Here is a 25,568-nt window from a genome sequence, read left to right on the forward strand (position 1 = left end):
ATGGATGAAGTCAGCATGTATGAATGTGTATACACATAATGTTTATACATACATATACATATCATCATATACATAAACATAACATGTACACATATACATGCATTTACATACAAATACACTAGCATACATGTATACTCATTTACACGTTCATACTTGCTTGCCTTTGTTCATCCCCAGCGCCACCCTGCCCCACAGGAAACAGCTTTGCCACCTCTTGCGTCAGTGAGGTAGTGTCAGGAAAGCCGACAGAAAAGACCACATTCGTTCACTCAGTCTCTTGCTTTCATGTGTAATGCATCAAAACCACAGCTCCCTTTCCACATCCAGGAATCACAGAGCTTTCCATGGTTTACCCCAGATGTTTCACATCCCTTGGTTCAGTCCATTGACAGCCCGCTGACTCCAGTATACCACATCGTTTCAATTCACTCTATTCTGTGCATGCCTTTCACCCTTTTGCATATTCAGGCCCTGATTGCTCAAAATCTTTCTCACTCCATCCTTGCGCCTCCAATTTGGTCTCTTACTTTTCCTTGTTCCTTCCACTTCTGACATATATCCTCTTTGTCCACCTTTCCTCTCTCATTCTCTTCATATGTCCAAACCATTTCAGTGCACCCTCTTCTGCTCTCTCAACACACTCTTTTTATTACCACACTTTTCTCTTACCCTTTCATTGCTTACTCAATCATACCACATCACACCACATATTATCCTCAAACTTTTCATTTCCAACACATTCACCCTCCTCCATACAACCCTATATATAGCCCATTTCTGCAACCACACAATATTGTTGGAAATACTATTCCTTCAAACATATCCATTTTTGCCCTCCGAGATAACGTTCTCTCTTTCCACACATTCTTCATCGCTCCCAGAACCTTCGCTCCCTCCCCCACTCTATGACTCACTCTCACTTCCATGGTTCCAATCACTGCTAAGTCCACTCCCAGATATCTAAAAGACTTGACTTTCAATTTTTTCTCCATTCAGACTTACATCTCAACTAACTTGTCCCTCAACCTTACTGAACCAAATAATCTTACTCTTATTCACATTTACTCTCAACTTTTTCCATTCACATACTTTTCCAAACTCAGTCACCAACTTGTGTAGTTTCTCACCTGAATCAGCCACCAGTGCTGTATCATCGGTGAACAACAACTGACTCGCTTCCCAAGCCCTCTCATCCTCATCACACTGCATATTCGCCTCTCTCTCCAAAACTCTTGCATTTACTTCCCTAACCACTCCATCCATAAACAGATTAAACAACCATGGGGACATCACACACCCCTGCCATAGACCTACCTTCACTGGGAACCAATCACTCTCCTCTCATCCTACTCGTATCACATATCATTTACAAAGTAAAAAATGAACTTTTATCTTGCCAGCTTTAGTTCTGCAGTGCTTGTTAGCTGTTCCTTCTTTTGTCACCTATTTCCTCCATTATTTTTGTGAATATCTTGTTAGTTAATAGAGTCAGGGAAGAAAATATTGAAAAGCATATAATTCTGAGAGATGCCTCAATAATGCCAATTTTTTCCTAACATACTTTGCGTGACCATCCAGTATGAGTGTATATTCATTACTTGATTTGACTTGATATCTGTTTCCATTGAGACTGAATTGTTAAATATTTTAACAAATAAGTTGTAAGTGAATGAGGCATAATTTTTGTAACCAAGATTGTTTCATGTACATATCTTCCATTTATATGCATTAGATATGGAAAAATTTTGGTCAGGAGTGTATTCTTTCTCATAATATGGTTTTCAGGGTCCATGTTATAATGGATTTGTATTGAGACAGGTGTCCAGGGACATAAACTCATCATATCTTTAGGCCCTGGGGTATTTGATTTATGCTTTACTCTCCTTACTCTTCATCTTGCAGGAGGAGGAGTTACGACACAGAGTTGTTAACCGGGAAACCCATGATGATGATCTTGTCCTTAGCTCGATGGCCCAGAGTGCCTTTGAGACAGCAGAGGAATTGGTACACAAGGTGTGGGAAGAAGTTGCTAGCTGGAAGACTCAGCCCTTCTCAAAATTACCTAAATGGCTCCAAGACAATGACTACCTACATCACTGGCACAGGTGAGGCTGCTGAATAAGTTTTCATGAAGTAATACCATGTCTGCCACAGAAACAGTTATGCAAATTTGAATAAAGCTAATTCAGTGAGAAGTAAACAAAGAAAAAATTCAGTATTTATACCATTGAATTGGTTTGGTTTTGATAGATTAACTAAGCCTACAGTATGTAAGGGAGGAACGTTAAGAGTAAAACTAGACTTTGGCCTGAATTTTTGTTCTTTGATGGATTTTATAAGAAAACTTTTGTTGCGTCGTAGCTGTATTTTCTTTCTGCCTCACTCACACGTGGACTTCTGGCATTCTCTCCACAAGCATTGATTCCTCTTCTTGTCACGCATAACACATGACAAATGTTCAACTCACACAACTCATTCTTCCTAGCTCTAGATATTTCTGTAGTGAGTGCTATGCACTAGCCCAGTCCTTTGGCAAAATGGTAGGAGCAATAGATAGAAGTAGGTGGGAACATTAGACGAGCATTTGGTAGTAGTAGTAGGTAGGAACATTGGCTTGGGGCTTTAGGTAGCAGTAGGTTGGAACATTAGGTAGACATACTAATTAATAGGAGTTGGTAGGAACATTAGGTAGGACCTCTGAAAGTACTGCACTAGGGTTGCCTTTTGCTAGTGGCCTGCTAAGGGTTAAAGGCTTTGAAGAGGCACTGGAGTTCACCAGTTATGGCGACTCTTTTGCTGTGGCAACCCCCTCGAGGGAGTTCCCAAAGGGAACAGGCATCAGAGATATAGATGGATAGAAGTGAATCAGACCCTTATATTCTCCCCAAGAAATTGTGTTTGCTTGCATACATTTCTTAGAGAAATTGTTTTTCAGTCTTCCAAGCCATTTTTTTTTTTGTAAGTACATGTTTTTTTATGATTAATTTTATTGCAAATGAAGAAAATTAAATTAATTGGAGGAGTCTGTAAAATATTTGTGAAATCTTCTATGAATGAAGGTCTTGATCTCATGTGAGAAATGAACTTGGTGGGTAAAATGAAAAGCATTTTTATAGATATCAAAACCTGTTTCATTTTAACTTGCCACTGGGCTTAGTTTGAAGGTGTTTGAGTGATATTTAAAGTTTGTTTTTACTTGATCCACCCATGTAATTTGAGGATGTAGTATTAGTAATATAGATATTGTATAAGATATTGTATAAGTGCTTAAAGTTGAACCTTTACAATAATCCAAAAGGTTTTAGGAACATTGTTGGGCTTTTGTATTCACTTCATTTTGATATAGCTTCCTTCTGTTCTTGCCATGGATTTATCAATATCAAACCCCTTCTTGGTTGGTTATGAAGTTCTTACCTTCCTTGGAAATAACAGGAACAGAATCACCCAGATATACTTCATTTTATTTAAAGAATTTGTTGATGTTTCTTGTACTAGGGGAATTAGGATTTAGAAGTTGCAGATATTGTAAATTATAAGAAAATTTGTGCATCTTCTCACATCTTCACAGGCCACCTCTACCATCATTTGCTGCATGTTTTAAGTCCATCTTCCGGATCCACACTGAGACTGGGAACATTTGGACACATCTCTTAGGTAAATACATTTGCTTTGCTGTCTCATTTCAAACAAGCTGACTTTTGATTGATTATTTGATATATCTTGATCTGGATATGGATAAGTTAGTATCTGTACAGAAATCGGTACTGTTTATCTTGCTTTTAGAAGCGAGAATCTTTATTAAGTGTATACATTTACATATTTCACCGATAACAAACTATCAAGTGTGTTTTGATTATGTGGAATTTGAAAACATCTTTGATATAAAGTTCCTGCTTCTTTCCATCCTTGAAACAAGTCAGTCTCTTCTTGAAAGCTTTCAAAGCTCTTTAACCCCTTCAGTCTGTTCTTTTAATCTGATTTTTTTCAGCCTTGGAATGAGCTTAGTTGCCCTGCATGGTATTACCTTTAGCATACCTACAGTAGGCCCCTGTTTTAGCAGACCAGTTGGAGGACGGGGTTAGTCCTTTAGAAGGTAAATTCATGACCTAAATAGCTGATATTCCCTTATCAGTTGGTGCCATGAGCATGTGAATCCTCTGTGCTGACAATGCTGCTCAAATAGTAGTCACTTCTAGAACATACTGGTTCAGTAGGCTTAGGTAACCAGATTAAACAAACTCAAAAAGGACTAAAAGATAAAAATAAAAGTATACAAGTTTATATAGTGGTGCGAGGAAGAATAAAACTCAATGATATAACCATAGGAGGTAACAAGATATTGCAGAAGAGCTTCAGAATCCTAGGTCATACACTAACGTCAAAGGGCTTGATGACAGGTCATATCAGCGAGAAATTCACAAAGGAAAAGAAGCCCTGACAAGTCTGTACAGATTCTGGCACCTCCCAGAAAACCAGAAATTACACCTAGACAAGGCATTGTTCCTCACCAAATCAAATATGCTGAAGTTACAGATGATACACAAAAATACTGTACAATTAGATGCAAATGAAAAAATACCCCTATGTTAAAAATACTTTGGAACAGCATGAATGATTAAAGGCTAAATGAGTTGGTTCATGCTTAAGAAAAACAACCCAAAAGTATGGCAGAGACTTGAAGACAGCAATGATACTGACTACAGACAAAACCGATATCTTAGGAACAATACAAACATGGAATGCCCCTGGTTTCCTCAAAGAACTCAGGGAGGCCCAGTCAACCATTGATGTACACACTGAACAATGTTTAGCTTAGCTTGGTGAATCTCCTTCCAAAACCAAAAGATAAATCATGAGTACATACACACCTCGTCTGCCATGGATATTTAAGTAAGGCACCAAAAACATGCTTCCACAAAAGCATCCTCATACATCAGAAAACTGACACCATGCATTTGCATTCCCTTTGATCTTTTCCATTTCCCACTATTCCCTCCCTCATCCCATTTTTTCTCCTGTAACCACCCCATTAAAAAGAAATCATTTGGTTACATCCTGCAATTTTTCAGGGAACATTAATAAATGAAATATCAACTATTGTAATGGAAACCTACATTATTCCTTTGAGGTTTGAGGTGTTCAGGGAGTGGCAAAAACTGCTGTGAATCAGGAAATAGATTCAAGATCACCTACTGATTAGATATGGGGCTTGCTAGAAGCATAAGCTACTCTCTTGATGCTCAGTAATTTTCAGCTTTAACCAGTGCTGAGGTGTTCTTGGATCTCTTATTATGTACAGTACTAGAAGCACTCTTGTCTGCCATGATTTGATAGAAAAAGAAGTGTCTTTGCACCATAAAAAACACTGCTGTTGCTTGAAAACATGGGCACAGGGATTGTGTAGTTGTTGACCAAATAGGCAGTTATTGCAGATTGGCTGTAAATCAGTGTGAAACCCTTTGTATGTGTGGAGAGAATATTGAAAACTGCTCCAAGGTGTTGCACAGCAGCCTGTACATGTTCTCCTGATACCCATTGTTCTGGACTGAGGTCAGGAACTAACATCCTAAACTTAGTCCAATGGTTCCTAACTTTTTGGATGTTTTTGGTACTGTGGACTTTTACAGAAATGTCCAATAGATCCCAAACTTAATCAGTTTGGGTCTGAATGGGCCTTTAGAAGTACCAGGAGAGATTGAGTGTAGAATAGCAAAAGGTAAGAGCAAATGACACGAGGGAAGTGGTTGAGGAATATGATATATTTAGGGAAGCAGTGATGGCATGTTGCATGAGAAAGGTGGGAGGGAGGTGGGTAGATTAGAAAGGGTAGTGAGTGGTGGAATGAGGAAGTAAAGTTTTTATTGAAAGCATGGCATGTTGCATGAGAAAGGTGGGAGGGAGGTGGGTAGATTAGAAAGGGTAGTGAGTGGTGGAATGAGGAAGTAAAGTTTTTATTGAAAGAGAAAAGAGAGGCATTTGGACAATACTTACAAGGAAGGAGTGCAAATGACTGGATGTATAAGAGAAAGCAGCAGAAGGTCAAGAGGAAGGTGCAAGGGTTGAAAAAGAATGCTAAGCTATATCTTGTTTTGTCTTGAAATTTCTATATGAATTCCCTTTTTAGGTGTGAATGCACAATTGATAATTTTGCACAATTAGAATCTTGTAACTCTGTGTAAAGCCATGTGTATGTGTGGAGAGAGAATATTGTATGTTACTAAATTTTAAGAAATGCTCCAAGATGATGTACAACAACCTGTACATGACTGAATTTTAAGAAATTGCTCCAAGATGATGCACAACAACCTGACTGAGGTCAGTCATTAACATCCTAAACTTAGATGAAGTTTTTGATATTATGGACTTTTACAGAAATGTCCAATAGATCCCAAACTTAGTCAGTTTAGGTCTGAATGAGCCTTTAGAGTACCAGGAGAGATTGAGTGTAGAATAGCAGGTGAGAAGCAAAGGATGTGAGGGTAGTGGTTAGGGAGAATAAGAAATGTTTTGGAAGGAGGTGAATAAAGTGTGAAAGACAAGAGAACAAATGGGAACATTGGTGAAGGGGGCAATGGGGGGAAGTCATAATAGGTAGTGATGAAGTGAGAAGATGGAGTGAGTATTTTGAAGGTTTGTTGACCGTGTATGTTGATAGAGTGGCAGATGTAGGGTATTTTGGTTGGGTTGGTGTGCGAAGTGAGAGGGTTAAGGAGAATGGTTTAGTCAAGAGAGAAGAGGTGGTGCAAGCCTTGTAGAAGATGAAATCTGGCAAGATGGCAGGTTTGGATGGTATTGCAGTTGAATTTGTTAAAAAAGGGGTGACTGTGTTGTTGATTGGTTGGTAAGGATATTCATTGTATGTATGGATCATGGCAAAGTGCCTGGGGATTGGCAGAATGCATGTATTGTGCCATTGTGCAAAGGCAAAGGGGATAAAGGTGAATGTTCAAACTACAGAGGCAAAAGTTTGTTGATTATCCCTGGAAAATTGTATGGGAGGGTATTGATTGAGAGGGGTAAAGGCATGTACAGAGCATCAGATTGGGGAGGAGCAGTGTGGTTTCTGAAGTGGTAGAGGATGTGTGGATCAGGTGTTTGCTTTGAAGAATATGTGTGAAAAAATACTAAGAAAAACAGATGGATTTATATGTGACATTTATGGATCTGGAGAAGGCATATGATAGGGTTGATAGAGATGCTTTATGGAAGATCTTAGAGTATGTGGTGTGGGAGGTAAGCTGTTAGAAGCAGTAAAAAGTTTTTATCAGGGATGTTAGGCATGTGTACAAGGAGGAAGAGAGGAGAGTGACTGGTTCCTTGTGAATGTCGGTCTATGGCAGGGGTATGTGATGTCTCCATGGTTGTTTAATGTGTTTATGAATGGGGTAGTTAGGGAGGTAAATGCAAGAGTTTTGGAGAGAGAGGCAAGTATGCAGTCTCTTGGGATGAGAGGGACTGGGAAGTGAGTCAGTTGTTATTCGTTGATGATACAGGACGGTGGCTGATTGGGGTGAGAAACTGCAGAAGTTGAGGACAGTTTGGAAAAGTGTGTGAAAAAGTGTGTGAAAGGAGAAAGTTGAGAGTATATGTGAATAAGAGCAAGGTTGTTAGGTTTAGCAGGGTTGAGGGACATGTTAATTGGGATTTATGTTTGAATGGAGAAAGGTTGGAGAAAGTGAAGTATTTTAGATAAATGGAGAAAGGTTGGAGAAAGTGAAGTATTTTAGATATCTGGGTGTGGACTTGGCAGTGAATGGAACCATGGAACAGGAAGTGAGTCACAGGGTGGGGAGGGGGCAAAGGTCCTGGGAGTGATGAAGGATGTATGAAAGGAGAGAAAGTTACCTCAGAGAGCGAAAATTGGTATGTTTGAAGGAATGTTAGTTCCAACAATATTATATGGATGTGAGGCATGGGCTATAGATAGGGTTGTATGGAGGAGGGTAGATGTGTTGGAAATGGAATGTTTAAGGACAGTGTGTGGTGTGAGGTGATTTGATTAAGTAATGAAAGGGTAAGAGAGATGTTTAGTGATAAAAACAGTGTGGTTGAGAGAGCATAAGAGGGTGTGTTGACTCACTTTCCAGGCCCTCTCATCCCCAACAGACTGCATACTCACCCCTTTTACCAAATCATTCTCCCTGACCCTCTCACTTCGCACACGACCTTGACCAAAACACCCTATATCCACCACTCTATCATCAAACACATTCAACAAACCTTTAAAATAGTCACTCCATCTCCTTCTCACTTCACTACTTGTTATTACCTCCCCATTTGCCCCCTTCATACATATTCATACATATAATAATAATACATATTTGCCATTTCCTGCATGACCATGGTAGCATCAAGAACAGATGACTGAGTGTTAGGGGGAAAAATAATCACTTGGTCCTCTTCTCTGTTCCTTCCTTTGGAAAAGTGAAACATAAGGGGAGGATTTCCAGTGCCCCGCTCCCACCCCTTTTAGTTGCCGTCTTCAATACGCTGGGAATACATGGGCAGTATTCTTTCTTTCATATCCCTAGGGATAATATTTGTATGCATTTATATATGAATATGAATTTTAGATCATTTGGATGCCAAAGATATGGTGTGAATTTATATGATAGACCGTTCATCTCATGGTAATAATGCATTCCATGATTGTCGATTGACACATAGTATGGTCCATAACTGATGTTTGCAGATGCAGTGCTATGAGTAGTGTATTAAACCATAGTTCACACATCTTTCCTTTATGATAGTATCATTTTCACATATTTTGTCACAGAAACACTTAAAAGTTTTGGAATTCCTTTTTCATTATTTTAGTTGCTAATTTTTCAGGTTGCATATCTTTCATTGGGGTGATGGTGTACTTCCTGACGGGGTCATCGCTAGGCCAACACTGGGTGCAGGTCGACATAAAGGAGAAGTTGGTGTTTACAGCATTTTTTATTGGGGCCATCTTTTGCCTAGGCCTATCCTTCACCTTCCACACAGTTTCCTGCCACTCTGAGTTTGTGGGCAAGCTCTTCAGCAAGTGAGTAATGATGTTTCTCTTGATTTCTGTGTGTTGTCATTCATTTTTTGTACAAGACTGTGGTAATGATTTTCTTATCCTTTCCATTGCATTAGATGGAGATATTTTAGAAATGTTTATATTTTGGTTATTTCAAAAGTTGGGGACACATAATAAATCCTCCAGTCAAGAATCCTATGAATAATAAGATTTGGAGGTTGGAAGAAATTATAAATATCGAGAAACATCCTTATTTATTATGGAAATTTCAAAAAATAGAAAAGAAAGGAATTTTCACAAAGAAAGAGGATCAATTCATGTTGGGATCACATGAGGAGAGTTCTTATTAGTCTCTTCTCTTTTTCTGCAAAAGCTTCATATTTATGTAGCACTGTTTAAAAATCAGTCACAGAACAACCACACCTCAAAACTGGCCCTGATAACATATGATTTTTTCATGCTTGATCGTTGTTTTCCACGATAGTGAGTTAGCCAGATGAAGAAAGGCTGCATCTGCCCACATCCATTCTCCAGCTGTCATATGTAATGCCCTGAAACCAAAGTTCCCTATTCACAATCAGGCCCCACATACCATTCCATGGTGTACCATGGAAGTTTCACATTCCCTGTTTCAGTTCATTGACAGTATATCAATCCCTGTTCACTCTATCCCATGCAGGCTTTTCACGCTTTTGCATGTTCAGGCCTCAGTTACTGAAATTCTTTTTCACTCTGGCCTTCCATCTGCATTATGGTCTTTCTGTTTTCCTTGTTCTCTCCACTTCTGACACAGATATCCTCATGGTCAACCTTTCCTTACTCATTCTCTCCATATGTTCAAACCATTTTAGCACATCCTCTTAACCTCTCCTAACCACACTCTTTGTATTACCACACTTATCTCTTACCCTTTCATTACTTACTTCACCAAACCACCTTACATCTCATATTGTCCTCATACATTTAATTTCTAACACACCCACCCTCCTCAGCATAGTTTTACCTATAGCCTATGCCTTGCATCCATATGATAATGTTGAGACTAGCATACCTTCTGACACATCATCCATTTTTGCTCACCTAGGTGAAGATTTCTTTCCACACATTCTTCATTGCCCCTGTCACATTCTTCCCCTTACCAACCCTATAACTTACTCCCTCTTCCATGGTTCTATTTGCTGGTACGGCCATTCCTAGGTATCTAAAAGACTTCACTTTCTCCATTTTTTCTCCATTTAAAGTTAACATCCCAATTAACCTTTCCCTCACTTGTGCTAAACCTAATAATCTGGTGATGATTCACATTTACTCTCAACTTTCTCCTTTCTGACACTTTTGGAAACTCAGTCATCAACTTTTGCAGTTTCACACTTGAATCTGCCACCAGTGCTCTACCATCACAAGACGACAATTGACTCACTTCCTAGGCCCTCTCATCCTCCATAGTCTGCATACTCACCCCTCTCTCCAAGACTCATCTGTGAACCTTCCATACCACCCCATCCATAAACATATTAGACAGCCATGGTGACATCACACACCCCTGCCACAGGCCACCCTTCACATGGAACCATTCACTCTTCTCTCTTCCTACTTATGCACATGCCTTACACCCATGATAAAAACTTCTGCCTGCTTCTAGCAGGTTACCTTCCCCACCATATTTTCTTAAGACCTTCCACAAAGCATCTCTATCAACCCTATCATATACCTTCTCTAGATCCTTAAGTGCCACATACAAATCTATCTCTTTTTCAAAGTATATCTGACACATATTCTTCAAAGCAAACACCCGAACCATACATCCTCTAACGCTTCTGAAACCTCACTGCTCCTCCACAATATGATGCTCAATACATGCGTTCTTCCTCAATCAACACCATCCCTTACAAGTTACTAGGTATATGCAACAAACTTATAACTCTGTAGTTTGAACACAAACCATTTTCTCCTTGGCCTTTATACAGTGGCGCTATGCATGCATTCTGCCAATCCTCAGCTACCTCACCATGATTCATGCATACATTAATTATCAAACCAACCAATCAACAACACAGTGACCCCCTGACAAACCATTTTCCCCTTGGCCTTTATACAGTGGCATTATACATGCATTCTGCCAATCCTCAGCTACCTCACCATGATTCATGCATACATTAATTATCCATCCCAACCAATCAACAACACAGTGACCCCCTGACAAACCGTTTTCCCCTTGGCCTTTATACAGTGGCACTATACATGCATTCTGCCAATCCTCAGCTACCTCACCATGATTCATGCATACATAGATTATCCATCCCAACCAATCAACAACACAGTCACCCCCTTTTGTAATAAATTCAATGGCAATGCCATCCACTCCGGCTGCATTTCTGATTTGATCTTTTCAAGGCTTTCACCACCTTTTCTTCACCAAACCACTCTCTATGACTCTCGCTTCACATACCACCCTAACCAAAACAGTCTACATCTGCCACTCTGTTGTCAAACACCTTTAAAAATCCTTCAGAATACTCACTTCATCTCCTCATCACTACCTGTTATCACTTCCCCTTTTGTCCCCTTCACCAATGTTCCCATTTGAACTCATGTCTTTTGCACTTTATTTACCTCTCAAACCATTTTTCATCCTCCCTAAAGTTTAGTTATTCTTACTCCAACTCCCATTTTCCCTCTTTTTCAACTCCTGCTTCTTCCCCTTGATCCCCAGCCTAGTTCTCTTATACATCTCCTAATCATTTGCATATCTTCCCTGTAAGTACAGCCCTGTTCTGTTTTCTCTTTCGCAAGCAACATTACTTCTTCATCCTACCACTCTCTACTTTTTCTAATCAGCCCACCTCCCACCTTTCTTATGCCATGTGCATCTCTTGTGCATGCCATTAGTTCTTCTGGAAATACCTCCCTTTCCTCACCCACTCCCTTTGCTTCATTAACTCACCCTTTGCCATTCTACACTCAATATCTCCTTGTATTTCTTGGGAAGGAGTCATATAACTATAGAATCACTTATGTCAAATAAGTATGTAGTGTTCAAATTGAACCCAGATGTGGCAGAAGTACTCCATTTAGGGCCGAGTCACTTCCTGGTATGACATGAGCAGTTGTTGAAAAGAGAAGTCTTCAGCATCTGGACAAAACTTGTAGAGAGAGAGATATTGTGGTATTTGTTTAATATGAGTTTTGAAGACGTACGTTTTAGTCTTGATTTTTTTGAGATGCCACAGTGCTCAAATGATATTTTTGTAGATGCCATAGTGCATTAATAAACCTGAAGTATTATGTTTTTTCACTATGCTAATATACTTTTTGGAGGACCTTGTTGATATTCTTATTTTATTTTATTTTTTATTTTATTTTGCTTTGTCGCTGTCTCCTGCGTTTGCGAGGTAGCGCAAGGAAACAGATAAAAGAAATGGCCCAACCCACCCCCATACACATGTATATACATACACATCCACACACGCAAATATACATACCTATACATCTCAATGTACACATATATATACACACACAGACATATACATATATACAGATGTACATAATTCATACTGTCTGCCTTTATTTATTCCCATCGCCACCTCGCCACACATGGAATATTCTTATTTTATGTATAATTATTGTATTTCTGTTTTTACATACAAAGTTTATCCTACATGTATGCATGCTTCACTCATTAGGAGTGAAGTCATACTGCTTGTATTAATGTTTTTCTGATACTTTCAGACTCGATTATTGTGGCATAGCATTGCTAATTATGGGTTCCTTTGTACCCTGGTTATATTACGGGTTTTACTGCGACTTCCAGCCAAAGCTCATCTACTTAACAGCTGTTGTTTTACTAGGCATCACCACCATTGTTGTGTCACTGTGGGAAAAGTTCAGCACCCCAACATTTAGGCCGTTACGGGCAGGTTGGTTGATTTTGTTTGTTTATCTTTTTTTTTTTATATCCAGTATGGCTTCTCACATTTTGAAGCAGAATTGTGCATTCTGACTGCATTGTCCATCCTTATCTTTACGTAGATCTAAACACTTTTCCATGTGCATAGCCCAAATAAATGCATAGTCTTTTACTCCACCTCTCTACTTCATTTTTTCTGGCATTAGTGAGTTAGTGCCAGGAACAGACAAAGAAATGGCCTCATTCGCTCTCTATCCAAAGAAATGGCCTCATTCACTCTATCCAGAACCAAGCCCTTTGGATCTTTCTATTGTTTCCCCAAACTGTTTCATTATTTCCTCACTTATCCCATTGATAGTATGTTGTCCCTTGTATACCATATCCCTCCAATTCACTGTATCTCTTTCTTACGTCATACCCTCTTGCACGTTCAGGCACCAAGCACTGAAAACCTCTTTCACTCCATCCTTCCACGTTCTCCTTTTCCTTGTTCCTTCTGCTTATGACATGTATACCCTCATTGTCATTCTCTCCATGTGTCCAAACAATTTCAGCTCATTCTCTTCAGCTTCAGCTTTCATACATACTCATTTCTTTTCAGGTCTTTCATACATACTCTTCTTACTACCACATATCTCTCTTATTGTGTTACGTTTTTATTCGATCAACCCTTCTCAATATGTTGTCCCTTAAACTTTTCATTTTTAACAACCACCCTCTTTCTCTACATTTTTTATCTAAGTGCTGTACCTTGCATCCAAACAGCACTGATGGGAGAACTACAGAATCAAATTTACCTATCTCTGCTCTCAGAAACAGCGACATCTCTCAGCTCTTAGAAACAGTGACCTCTCTCTGCCCTTAGAAACAGCAACCTCTCTTTCCACACATTCCTCAGTGCACCCGGACCCTTGATACCTCACCTACTTCCATATGTGCTCCTAGGTATTCCTGTGACTCCATGGGGAAATGAAACACGATAAGTTTCCAAGTGCACTTTTGTGTAATAATCACATCTTCAATGGAGATATAAGAAAGAGGTACAACAGTCAATTGATATACAACGAAGAGATGTAGCTAGGACGCCATTTGGTAAACAAGTAACTACCCTCATGGAGGTCAGTTGTGCTCAAGTCTGGCAACAAGCATATCATAAACTTACTGTGTGGACAAAAAGGGGAAATGTTTATGAATTTTATCAACAATAAAGCTATCCAATTTGTATAGACCTTCACTAATATTAATGTTACAGTTCTTTGTGTATTTTATGGTAGAAGATTCAGTGATATTTCTTGTGGCACGGGAGTTAGAGTTAATAACTGAGATGGCTTTACTCCAGTCAATATAATGATTATAATTTTGAGCATGATTAAACAAGGCATTTGATTCTTGTCCTGTTCTTACTATATTTATGTTGCTTAAGTCGAACTGAAAGATCCTTGCCAGTCTGCCCAACATGAACCATATCAAAATTTCTACATGTTACCCTATAGATGCATCCTGCAGAAGTTTCTGGCGAGTTCCTGATTAAGATATTCTTTATAGTATTGTTGTTGCTGAAGGCAACATTTACATTAAAGGATTTAAGCAACATGTGAAGTAAAGTAAAATTATTATTAAAAGGGAGAACTAAAAGGCTCATGGTGTCAAGAGGAGGCTTGGATCCAAGTTAAAGTATCCTAGATCTTTTGTTGATAAATCCCTTTAGTTGGCAAAGACATAATTTTATAGAGTTGAACCCAAACCTCCCCTTGACACCAAGAACGTTTTAGTTCTCCCTTTTGATAGTAATTTTACCTTACTTCTCTTGTTGCTTAAACCCTTTAATGTAAATGTTGCCTTCAGCAACAACAATACTACAAAGAATATCTTAATCAGGAACTCGCCAGAAAGTTCTGCAGGTTGCATCTATAGAGTACCATGTAGAAATTGTGATAAAGTTCATGTTGGGCAGACTGGCAAGGATCTTTCAGTTTGACTTAAGCAACATAAATATACTATAAGAACAGGACAAGAATATACTTGATCACATGCTCAATTGTGATCCTCTCCAACTCCCAGGTAGTTAAAGCACTCCACTTTTTTCCAAATTCTCTCCTTTCAGAGTCACTCTTTATGGAATGTGTCTCTCTTCACTGCTAAAGGTAATGACCTTGCTTTCATTCACATTTACTCTCAGCCTTCTCCTTCACACTTACTCCCAGATTCACACACCAGCTTATGCAGTTTCTCACTTGAATTTACCAGTAACTCCATGTCATCTGTGAACAACAACTGACCCCCCCCCCCCCCCCCCTACAGACTGCACACTCTCCTGTCTCTCCAAAACCTTTGCATTTACCTCTCTCCACCAAATCCATAAACAAATTTAACAGCATCGGTGACTTCACACTCCCTGCTGCGGACCAACCTTTACCTAGAACCATTCACTCTCCTCTCTTCCTACTTGTACACACATATTACACTCTTGATAAAAACTTACTCGTACTTCTAGTAGTACTTTCCTCCCACACCATTTAATTGTAATACTTTCAAGAAAGCACCTCTATCAACCCTATTTTCTGGTTTCTCCAGATCCATCAATGCTCCATACAGATCCTTCAGTTTCTCTTAATTTTTTCTCACACATTCTTTACAGAAAACACCTGAACCACACATTTTCTACCACCCCTGAAACCACATTTCCCTCCCCAGGCTAATGCTTTGTACATGCCTTCAATTACCAATCTCCCATAAAATGTACTATTTATACTAAACAAACTTACACCTCTGTAGTTTGAATGTTCATCTTTGTCCTCTTGCCTTTATACAGTTGTACTGTACAGGCATTCCACCCATCCTCAGGTACCTGATCATGATCCATACATACATTGAAAATCCAGACAGACCCATCATTAATAGTCACCGTTTTTCTTAACCAATTCAGTTGCAATACCATCCACAACAACCGCCTTGCCACATTTCATCTTCCTCAAGGCTTTCACCATCTTTTCACTTTTCATGACTCATTTCATGTACTTCCCTGACCCAAATACCCTTCATCTTTCTCCTAATCTAAACACATTCAGTGGTGCTTCAAAATACGTCTGTCTCCTCTTCACTGCTTCACAAACAGCCACTACTTCCCTATTTGACCCTTCATGTTGTTCCTATTAGTTCTTTTGTTTTTCTCATACAACTAACCTCCTAAAACATCATCTGATTCTCCCTGAAGGTTACTGTCACGCATTCCCATCAACTCTCAATTGCTCTCCTTTTAAATCCCTGCACTTTCCTTTTGACCTTCTGCTGCTTTCTCTTGAACAATCATTTATTTGAACTTTTTCCCTTATGAGTATTGCCCATACACCTCTCTTTTCTCTTTCACTAGGAACTTTTTCATCCTTTACATCACTAATATTTCTCATCTGCCCGCGTTCCAAGTGCCAAACACTTCTCTTGCTCATGCTGGCACTACTTCCCTGAATACCTCACATTCCTCATCTACTCCTTTACCTTCATTTATTCTCACCTTTGCCATTCTGCTCTCAATTTTTCCATGTGTGTGTCTCTGCACTTGTTTTCATCCTTTATTTTTGCCTTTTTTGTTCAAAGTTTGCCCTCTATTAAGATTTTTGTCTCAGAGTTTTCATGTAACTAAAAGCCATGCCATGATGTATTGGCTTATTTATGCCATAATCTTCAGCATTTGTGTGTGTGTGTTTAATAGTATCACGGTTCTTGATATTGATATGCAGGTTTTAAGATTTTAAAGTTATGGAGACTGTTTTGCTGTTGCCACCCGCATAAGGGAGTTCCCAAAGGGAACAGTGTCAAAGATATAGATAGATAGATAGAAGTTGGTACTCTTTTATTATTGTAAGAATAATGATAATCATTATTTCCCTGACCATAAGTGTTTTGCAAATGTTGTTCCTATCAGTATTGGTGTTTCAGTAGTGTACTATGACCATAAGGATTGGTGTACAAGTTTGCATCTTGGAGCAGTAAAGTATTAGCAGTATATTAATGATATAGATTTGAATATTGAAGTATGTATCCTAGACGGTACATGATAATTGTTGCCTAATTCTTCATTTTATACTATTCCACAGCTGTTTTCTTGACCTTTGGGTTGTCTGGGATCATACCGGCTGTGCACTACACGCTCATTGAAGGTTTTGACTATGCCATCACTCGTGCTTCCCTTGGTTGGCTAATCCTCATGGGGGCATTGTACGTGATTGGTGCATTGTTATATGCTGTGCGGGTGCCAGAGAGATTTTTTCCTGGCAAATGTGATTTATGGGTAAGTGTTTGATATATTAATTTTTTCACTGGATTTTACAACAGAATCAGCCCCTCACAGGATGCATTAGTGTGGGGAAGGTCAAAAGATTGCTATTTCATTTATTGGAATTTGATATTCTGTGCTACATTTATATTCTCTGACACCATAATATCCTTCAAATAATCCATTTATTCCATTTATCTTATCTTCCTCTTCCTCATCCCAAATATTTTCATTCTTCTTTGCCCTTACTACTGTATCTTGCTTTTGTACACATTCTGAGGCAGCCAATCCCTGGGAATAGGATAGTTTAATAGGAAAGGAATTGAATCTACAGCAGACTACTGGGTCCTTTGAGCCTGTTTGTGATAGGGATATAAAACTCACTGTGGTGAGAGGAGAATGACATATATATTTTAAATAGAAATTTTTTATTATCTATTATTATACTTGATTGCCATTTCCCATGTCAGTGAAGTAGCACCAGGAAACAGACAAAGAATGGACCATCTGCTCATTTTATTATTATTATTATTATCGTACATTGTCGCTGTCTCCCATGTTAGTGAAGTATCTCAAGGAAACATGAAAGAATGGCCCAACCCACCCACATACACATGTATATACATACACGTCCACACACACATATACATACCTATACATTTCAACGTATACATATATATACATACACAGACATATACATATATACACATGTACATAATTCATACTTGCTGCCATTATTCATTCCCGTTGCCACCCCGCCACACATTAAATGACAACCCCCTCCCCCTGCATGCGCATGAGGTAGCACTAGGAAAAGACAACAAAGGCCACATTCGTTCACACTCAGTCTCCAGCTGTCATGCATAATGCACCGAAACCACAGCTCCCTTTTCACATCCAGGCCCTACAAAACTTTCCATGTTTTACCCCAGACGCTTCACATGCCCTGGTTCAGTCCATTGACAGCACGTCAACCCTGGTATACCACATTGTTCCAGTTCTCTATTCCTTGCACGCCTTTCACCCTCTTGCATGCTCAGACCCCGATCACTCAAAATCTTTTTCACTCCATCTTTCCACCTCCAGTTTGGTCTCCCTCTTCTCCTCATTCCCTCCACCTCTGACGCATATATCCTCTTTGTCAATCTTTCCTCACTCATTCTCTCCATGTGACCAAACCATTTCAAAACACCCTCTTCTGCTCTCTCAACCACACTCTTTTTATTACCACACATCTCTCTTATTTTAACTTTCTAAAAGGGAAAACAGAAGGAGTCACGTGGGGAGTGCTCATCCTCCTCGAAGGCTCAGATTGGGGTGTCTAAATGTGTGTGGATGTAACCAAGATGAGAAAAAAGGAGGAAGGAGAGATAGGGTGTATGTTTGAGGAAAGGAACCTGGATGTTTTGGCTCCGAGTGAAACGAAGCTCAAGGGTAAAGGGGAAGAGTGGTTTGGGAATGTCTTAGGAGTAAAGTCAGGGGTTAGTGAGAGGACAAGAGCAAGGGAAGGAGTAGCACTACTCTTGAAATAGGAGTGGTGGGAGTATGTGATAGAGTGTAAGAAAGTAAACTCTAGATTGATATGGGTAAAACTGAAAGTGGATGGAGAGGGATGGGTGGTTATGGGTGCATATGCACCTGGGCATGAGAAGAAAGATCATGAGAGGCAAGTGTTTTGGGAGCAGCTGAGTGAATGCGTTAGTAGTTTTGATGCACGAGAACTGGTTATAAGTGAGTAATGTGGCAGTTGAGGGAATGATTGGTGTACATGGGGTGTTCAGTGTTGTAAATGGAAATGGTGAAGAGCTTGTAGATTTGTGCTGAAAAAGGAATGGTGATTGGGAATACCTGGTTTGAGAAGAGAGATATACATAAGTATATGTATGAAAGTAGGAGAGATGGCCAGCGAGCGTTATTGGATTACGTGTTAATTGATAGGCATGTGAAAGAGAGACTTTTGGATGTTAATGTGCTGAGAGGTGCAACTGGAGGATGTCTGATCATTATCTTGTGGAGGCGAAGGTGAAGATTTGTAGAGGTTTTCAGAAAAGCAGAGAGAATGTTGGGGTGAAAAGAGTGGTGAGAGTAAGTGAGCTTGGGAAGGAGACTTGTGTGACGAAGTACCAGGAGAGACTGAGTACAGAATGGAAAAAGGCGAGATCAAAGGACATAAGGGGAGTGGGGGAGGAATGGGATGTATTTAGGGAAGCAGTGATGGCTTGCGCAAAAGATGCTTGTGGCATGAGAAGTGTGGGAGGTGGGCAGATTAAAAAGGGTAGTGAGTGGTTGGGATGAAGAAGTAAGAGTATTAGTGAAAGAGAAGAGAGAGGCATTTGGATGATTTTTGCAGGGAAATAATGCAAATGAGTGGGAGATGAATAAAAGAAAGAGGCAGGAGGTCAAGAGAAAGGTGCAAGAGGTGAAAAAGAGGGCAAATGAGAGTTGGGGTAAGAGAGTATCATTAAATTTTAGGGAGAATAAAAAGATGTTTTGGAAGGAGGTAAATAAAGTGCGTAAGACAAGGGAACAAATGGGAACGTCAGTGAAGGGGGCTAGTGGGGAGGTGATAACAATTAGTGGTGATGTGAGAAGGAGATGGAGTGAGTATTTTGAAGGATTGTTGAATGTGTTTGATGATAGAGTGGCAGATATAGGGTGTTTTGGTCGAGGTGGTGTGCAAAGTGAGAGGGTAAGGGAAAATGATTGGTAAACAGAGAAGAGGTAGTAAAAGCTTTGCAGAAGATGAAAGCCGGCAAGGCAGCGGGTGTGGATGGTATTGCAGTGGAATTTATTAAAAAAGGGGAGACTATTGTTGACTGGTTGGTAAGGTTATTTAATGTATGTATGACTCGTGGTGAGGTGCCGGAGGATTGGCAAAATGCTTGCATAGTGCCATTGTGCAAAGGCAAAGGGGATAAAAGTGAGTGCTCAAATTACAGAGGTATAAGTTTGTTGAGTATTCCTGGGAAATTATATGGAAGGGTATTGATTGAGAGGGTGAAGGCATGTACAGAGCATCAGATTGGGGAAGAGCAGTGTGGTTTCAGAAGTGTAGAGGATGTGTGGATCAGGTGTTTGCTTTGAAGAATGTATGTGAGAAATACTTAGAAAAGCAAATGGATTTGTATGTAACATTTATGGATATGGAGAAGGTGTGGGAGGCAAGTTGTTAGAAGCAGTGAAAAGTTTTTATTGAGGATGTAAGGCATGTGTATGTGTAGGAAGAGAGGAAAGTGATTGGTTCTCAGTGAATGTAGGTTTGCGGCAGGGGTGTATGATGTCTCCATGGTTGTTTAATTTGTTTATGGATGGGGTTGTTAGGGAGATGAATGCAAGAGTTTTGGAAAGAGGGGCAAGTATGCAGTCTGTTGTGGATGAGAGAGCTTGGGAAGTGAGTCAGTTGTTCGCTGATGATACAGCACTGGTGGCTGATTCATGTGAGAAACTACAGAAGCTGGTAACTGAGTTTGGTAAAGTGTGTGAAAGAAGAAAGCTGAGAGTAAATGTGAATAAGAGCAAGGTTATTAGGTATGGTAGGGTTGAGGGACAAGTCATCTGGGAGGTAAGTTTGAATGGCAAAAAACTGGAGGAAGTGAAGTGTTTTAGATTTCTGGGAGTGGATTTGGCAGCGGATGGAACCATGGAAGCGGAAGTGAATCATAGGGTGGAGGAGGGGGCGAAAGTTTTGGGAGCGTTGAAGAATGTGTGAAAGTCGAGAACATTATCTTGGAAAGCAAAAATGGGTATGTTTGAAGGAATAGTGGTTCCAACAAAGTTATATGGTTGCGAGGCATGGGCTATGGATAGAGTTGTGCGGAGGAGGGTGGATGTGCTGGAAATGAGATGTTTGAGGACAATATGTGGTGTGAGGTGGTTTGATCGAGTAAGTAATGATGGTAAGAGAGATGTATGGTAATAAAAAGAGTGTGGTTGAGAGAGCAGAAGAGGGTGTTTTGAAATGGTTTGGTCACATGGAGAGAATGAGTGAGGAAAGATTGACCAAGAGGATATATGTGTCAGAGGTGGAGGGAACGAGAAGTGGGAGACCAAATTGGAGGTGGAAAGATGGAGTGAAAAAGATTTTGAGTGATCGGGGCCTGAACATGCAGGAGGGTGAAAGGCATGCAAGGAATAGAGTGAATTGGAACTATGTGGTATACTGGGGTGGATGTGCTGTCAGTGGATTGAACCAGGGCATGTGAAGCGTCTGGGGTAAGCCATGGAAAGTTCTGTGGGGCCTGGATGTAGAAAGGGAGCTGTGGTTTCGGTGCATTATTACATGACAGCTAGAGAGTGAGTGTGAACGAATGTGGCCTTTGTTGTCTTTTCCTAGCGCTACTTCGTGCACATGAGGGGGGAGGGGGTTGTTATTTCATGTGTGGTGGGGTGGCGATGGGAATGAATAAAGGCAGACAGTATGAATTATGTACATGTGTATATATGTATATGTCTGTTTGTGTATATATATGTATACATTGAGATGTATAGGTATGTATATGTGTGTGTGTGTGGACATGTATGTGTATATATGTGTATGTGGGTGGGTTGGGCCGTTCTTTAATCTGTTTCCTTGCGCTACCTTGCAAACGCGGGAGACAGCAACAAAGCAAAGTAAATGATAAATAAATAAAATGAATATCTTACCCTTTCATTACTTACTCCATCGAACCACCTCACACCACATATTGTCCTCAAACATCTCATTTCCAACACATCCACCCTCCTCCCCACAACTCAATCTATAGCCCAAGCCACGCAACCATATAACATTGTTGGAACCAATATTCCTTCAAACATACCCATTTTTGCTTTCCAAGGTGATGTTCTCGCCTTCCACACATTTTTCAACGCTCCCAGAACTTTTGCCCCCTCCCCCCAACCTTATGATTTACTTCTGCTTCCATGGTTCCATCTGGTGCCAAATCCACTCCCAGATATCTAAAACACTTCACTCCCTCCAGTTTTCTCCATTCAAACTTATCTCACAATTGACTTGTCCCTCAACCCTACTGTACCTAAAAACCTTGCTCTTATTCACATTTACTCTCAGCTTTCTTCTTTCACTCACTTTACCGAGCTCAGTCACCAGCTTCTGCAGTTTCTCACCCGAATCAGCCACCAGCGCTGTATCATCAGTGAACAACAACTGACTCACTTCCCAAGCTCTCTCATCCACAACAGACTGCATACTTGCCCCTCTCTCCAAAACTCTTGCATTCACCTCCCTAAGAACCCCATCCATAAACAAATTAAACAACCATGGAGACATCACACACCCCTGCTGCAAACCGACATTCACTGAGAACCAATCACTTTCCTCTCTTCCTACACGTACACATGCCTTATATCCTCAATAAAAACTTTTCACTGCTTCTAACAACTTGCCTCCCACACCATATATTCTCAATACCTTCCACAAAGCATTGCTATCAACTCTTATCATATGCCTTCTCCAGGTCCATGAATGCTACATACAAATCCATTTGCTTTTCTAAGTATTTCTCACATACATTCTTCAAAGCAAACACCTGATCCACACATCCTCTACCACTTCTGAAACCACGCTGCTCTTCCCCAATCTGATGCTCTGTACATGTCTTCACCCTCTCAGTCAATACCCTCCCATATAATTTCCCAGGAATACTCAACAAACTTATACCTCTGTAATTTGAGCACTCACTTTTATCCCCTTTGCCTTTGCACAATAGCACTATGCATGCATTCTGCCAATCCTCAGACCCCTCACCATGAGTCATACATACATTAAATATCCTTACCAACCAGGCAACAACACAGTCACCCCCTTTTTTTAATAAATTCCACTGCAATACCATGCAAACCCGCTGCCTTCCCAGTATACATATTCCGCAAAGCTTTTACTACCTCCTCCCTGTTTACGAAATCATTCTCCCTAACCCTCTCACTTCGCACACCACCTTGACCAAAACACCCTATATCTGCCACTCTATTATCTAACACATTCAACAAACCTTAAAAATACTCACTCCATCTCCTTCTCACATCACCACTACTTGCTATCACCTCCCCATTAGCTCCCTTCACTGATGTTCCCATTTGTTTCCTTGTCTTCCGCACTTTCTTTACATGTGATTGTCCACATGTTTACGAAATGGCATCCTAGCTTCGTCTCTTCGATGTATATCAACTGACTCTTATATTTCTCTCTTGTGTCTCCCCTGATGGTGTGATTATTACACGAAAGTGCACTTAGGAACTTTTCATGTTTCATTTTCCCCGTGGACTCATAGGAATATCTTGATCACGTGCAAAATTGTGATCCTTTCCAACACAGACATATATACACATGTACATAATTCATACTGTCGGCCTTATTCATTCCCGTTGCCACCCCGCCACACATGAAATGACAGCCCCTCCCTCCGCATGTGCGTGAGGTAGCGCTATGAAAAGACAACAAAGGCCACATTCGTTCACACATTCTCTAGCTGTCAGGTATAATGCACCGAAACCACAGCTCCCTTTCCACATCCAGGCCCCACAAAACTTTCCATGGTTTACCCCAGATGCTTTACATGCCCTGGTTCAATCCATTGACAGCACGTCGACCCCGGTATACCACATTGTTTCAATTCACTCTATTCCTTGCACGCCTTTCACCCTCCTGCATGTTCAGGCCCCGATCACTCAGAATCTTTTTCACTCCATCTTTCCACCTCCAATTTGGTCTCCCACTTCTCCTTGTTCCCTCCACCTCTGACACATGTATCCTCTTTGTCAATCTTTCCTCACTCATTCTCTCCATGTGACCAAACCATTTCAAAACACCCTCTTCTGCTCTGTCAACCACACTCTTTTTATTACCACACATCTCTCTTACCCTTTCATTACTTACTCAGTCAAACTACCTCACACCACACATTGTCCTCAAACATCTCATTTCCAACACATCCGCCCTCCTCCATACAACTCTATCTATAGCCCACGCCTCACAACCATGCAACATTGTTGAAACCCCTATTCCTTCAAACGTACCCATTTTTGCTTTCCAAGATAATGTTCTCGACTTCCATACATTTTTCAACACTCCCAGGATTTTCGCCCCCTCCCCCACCCTATGACTCACTTCCGCTTCCATGGTTCCATCTGGTGCCAAATCCACTCCCAGATATCTAAAACACCTCACCTCCTCCAGTTTTTCTCCATTCAAACTTACCTCCCAATTGACTTGTCCCTCAAGTCAACATCTTTTTTTTTATTATTATTATTATACTTTGTCGCTGTCTCCCGCGTTTGCGAGGTAGCGCAAGGAAACAGACGAAAGAAATGGCCCAACCCACCCCCATACACATGTATATACATACGTCCACACACGCAAATATACATACCTACACAGCTTTCCATGGTTTACCCCAGACGCTTCACATGCCTTGATTCAATCCACTGACAGCACGTCAACCCCGGTATACCAAATCGCTCCAATTCACTCTATTCCTTGCCCTCCTTTCACCCTCCTGCATGTTCAGGCCCCGATCACACAAAATCTTTTTCACTCCATCTTTCCACCTCCAATTTGGTCTCCCTCTTCTCCTCGTTCCCTCCACCTCCGACACATATATCCTCTTGGTCAATCTTTCCTCACTCATTCTCTCCATGTGCCCAAACCACTTCAAAACACCCTCTTCTGCTCTCTCAACCACGCTCTTTTTATTTCCACACATCTCTCTTACCCTTACGTTACTCACTCGATCAAACCACCTCACACCACACATTGTCCTCAAACATCTCATTTCCAGCACATCCATCTTTTTATTCTCCCTAAAATTTAATGATACTCTCCCACCCCAACTCTCATTTGCCCTCTTTTTCACTTCTTGCACCTTTATCTTGACCTCCTGCCTCTTTCTTTTATACATCTTCCAGTCATTTGCCCTATTTCCCTGCAAAACTCATCCAAATGCCTCTCTCTTTCACAAATAATCTTCATCCCATCACTCGCTACCCTTTCTAATCTACTCACCTCCCACGCTTCTCATGCCACAAGCATCTTTTGCGCAAGCCATCACTACTTCCCTTAATGCATCCCATTCCTCCCCCACTCCCCTTACGTCCTTTGCTCTCACCTTTTTCCATTCTGCACTCAGTATTTCTTGGTACTTCATTACACAAGTCTCCTTCCCAAGCTCACTCACTCTCACCACTCTCTCCACCCACACATTCTCTTCTTTTCTGAAAACCTCTACAAATCTTCACCTTCGCCTCCACAAGATAATGATGAGACATCCCTCCAGTTGCACCTCTCAGCACATTAACATCCAAAAGTCTCTCTTTTGCTCACCTATCAATTAACATGTAATTCAATAATGCTCTCTGGCCGTCTCTCCTTCTTACATACGTATCCG

At 40.5% G+C, this 25,568-nt stretch overlaps 1 protein-coding gene across 1 annotated transcript in view; it reads left to right on the forward strand.

Moving 5' to 3' along the window:
- The window catches only part of AdipoR (adiponectin receptor), a 45,289-nt gene that overhangs the window by 6,150 nt on the left and 13,571 nt on the right, over positions 1 to 25,568 (forward strand). Inside the window, exons 2-6 of the mRNA XM_071668251.1 lie at positions 1,903 to 2,105; positions 3,569 to 3,654; positions 8,833 to 9,028; positions 12,737 to 12,924; positions 17,009 to 17,202. Coding sequence (XP_071524352.1) covers positions 1,903 to 2,105; positions 3,569 to 3,654; positions 8,833 to 9,028; positions 12,737 to 12,924; positions 17,009 to 17,202 — 867 coding nt within the window. The remainder of the gene's footprint in view (positions 1 to 1,902; positions 2,106 to 3,568; positions 3,655 to 8,832; positions 9,029 to 12,736; positions 12,925 to 17,008; positions 17,203 to 25,568) is intronic.

The sequence above is a fragment of the Panulirus ornatus genome, chromosome 12 (assembly GCF_036320965.1).
Source record: "Panulirus ornatus isolate Po-2019 chromosome 12, ASM3632096v1, whole genome shotgun sequence".
NCBI lineage: Eukaryota > Metazoa > Arthropoda > Malacostraca > Decapoda > Palinuridae > Panulirus > Panulirus ornatus.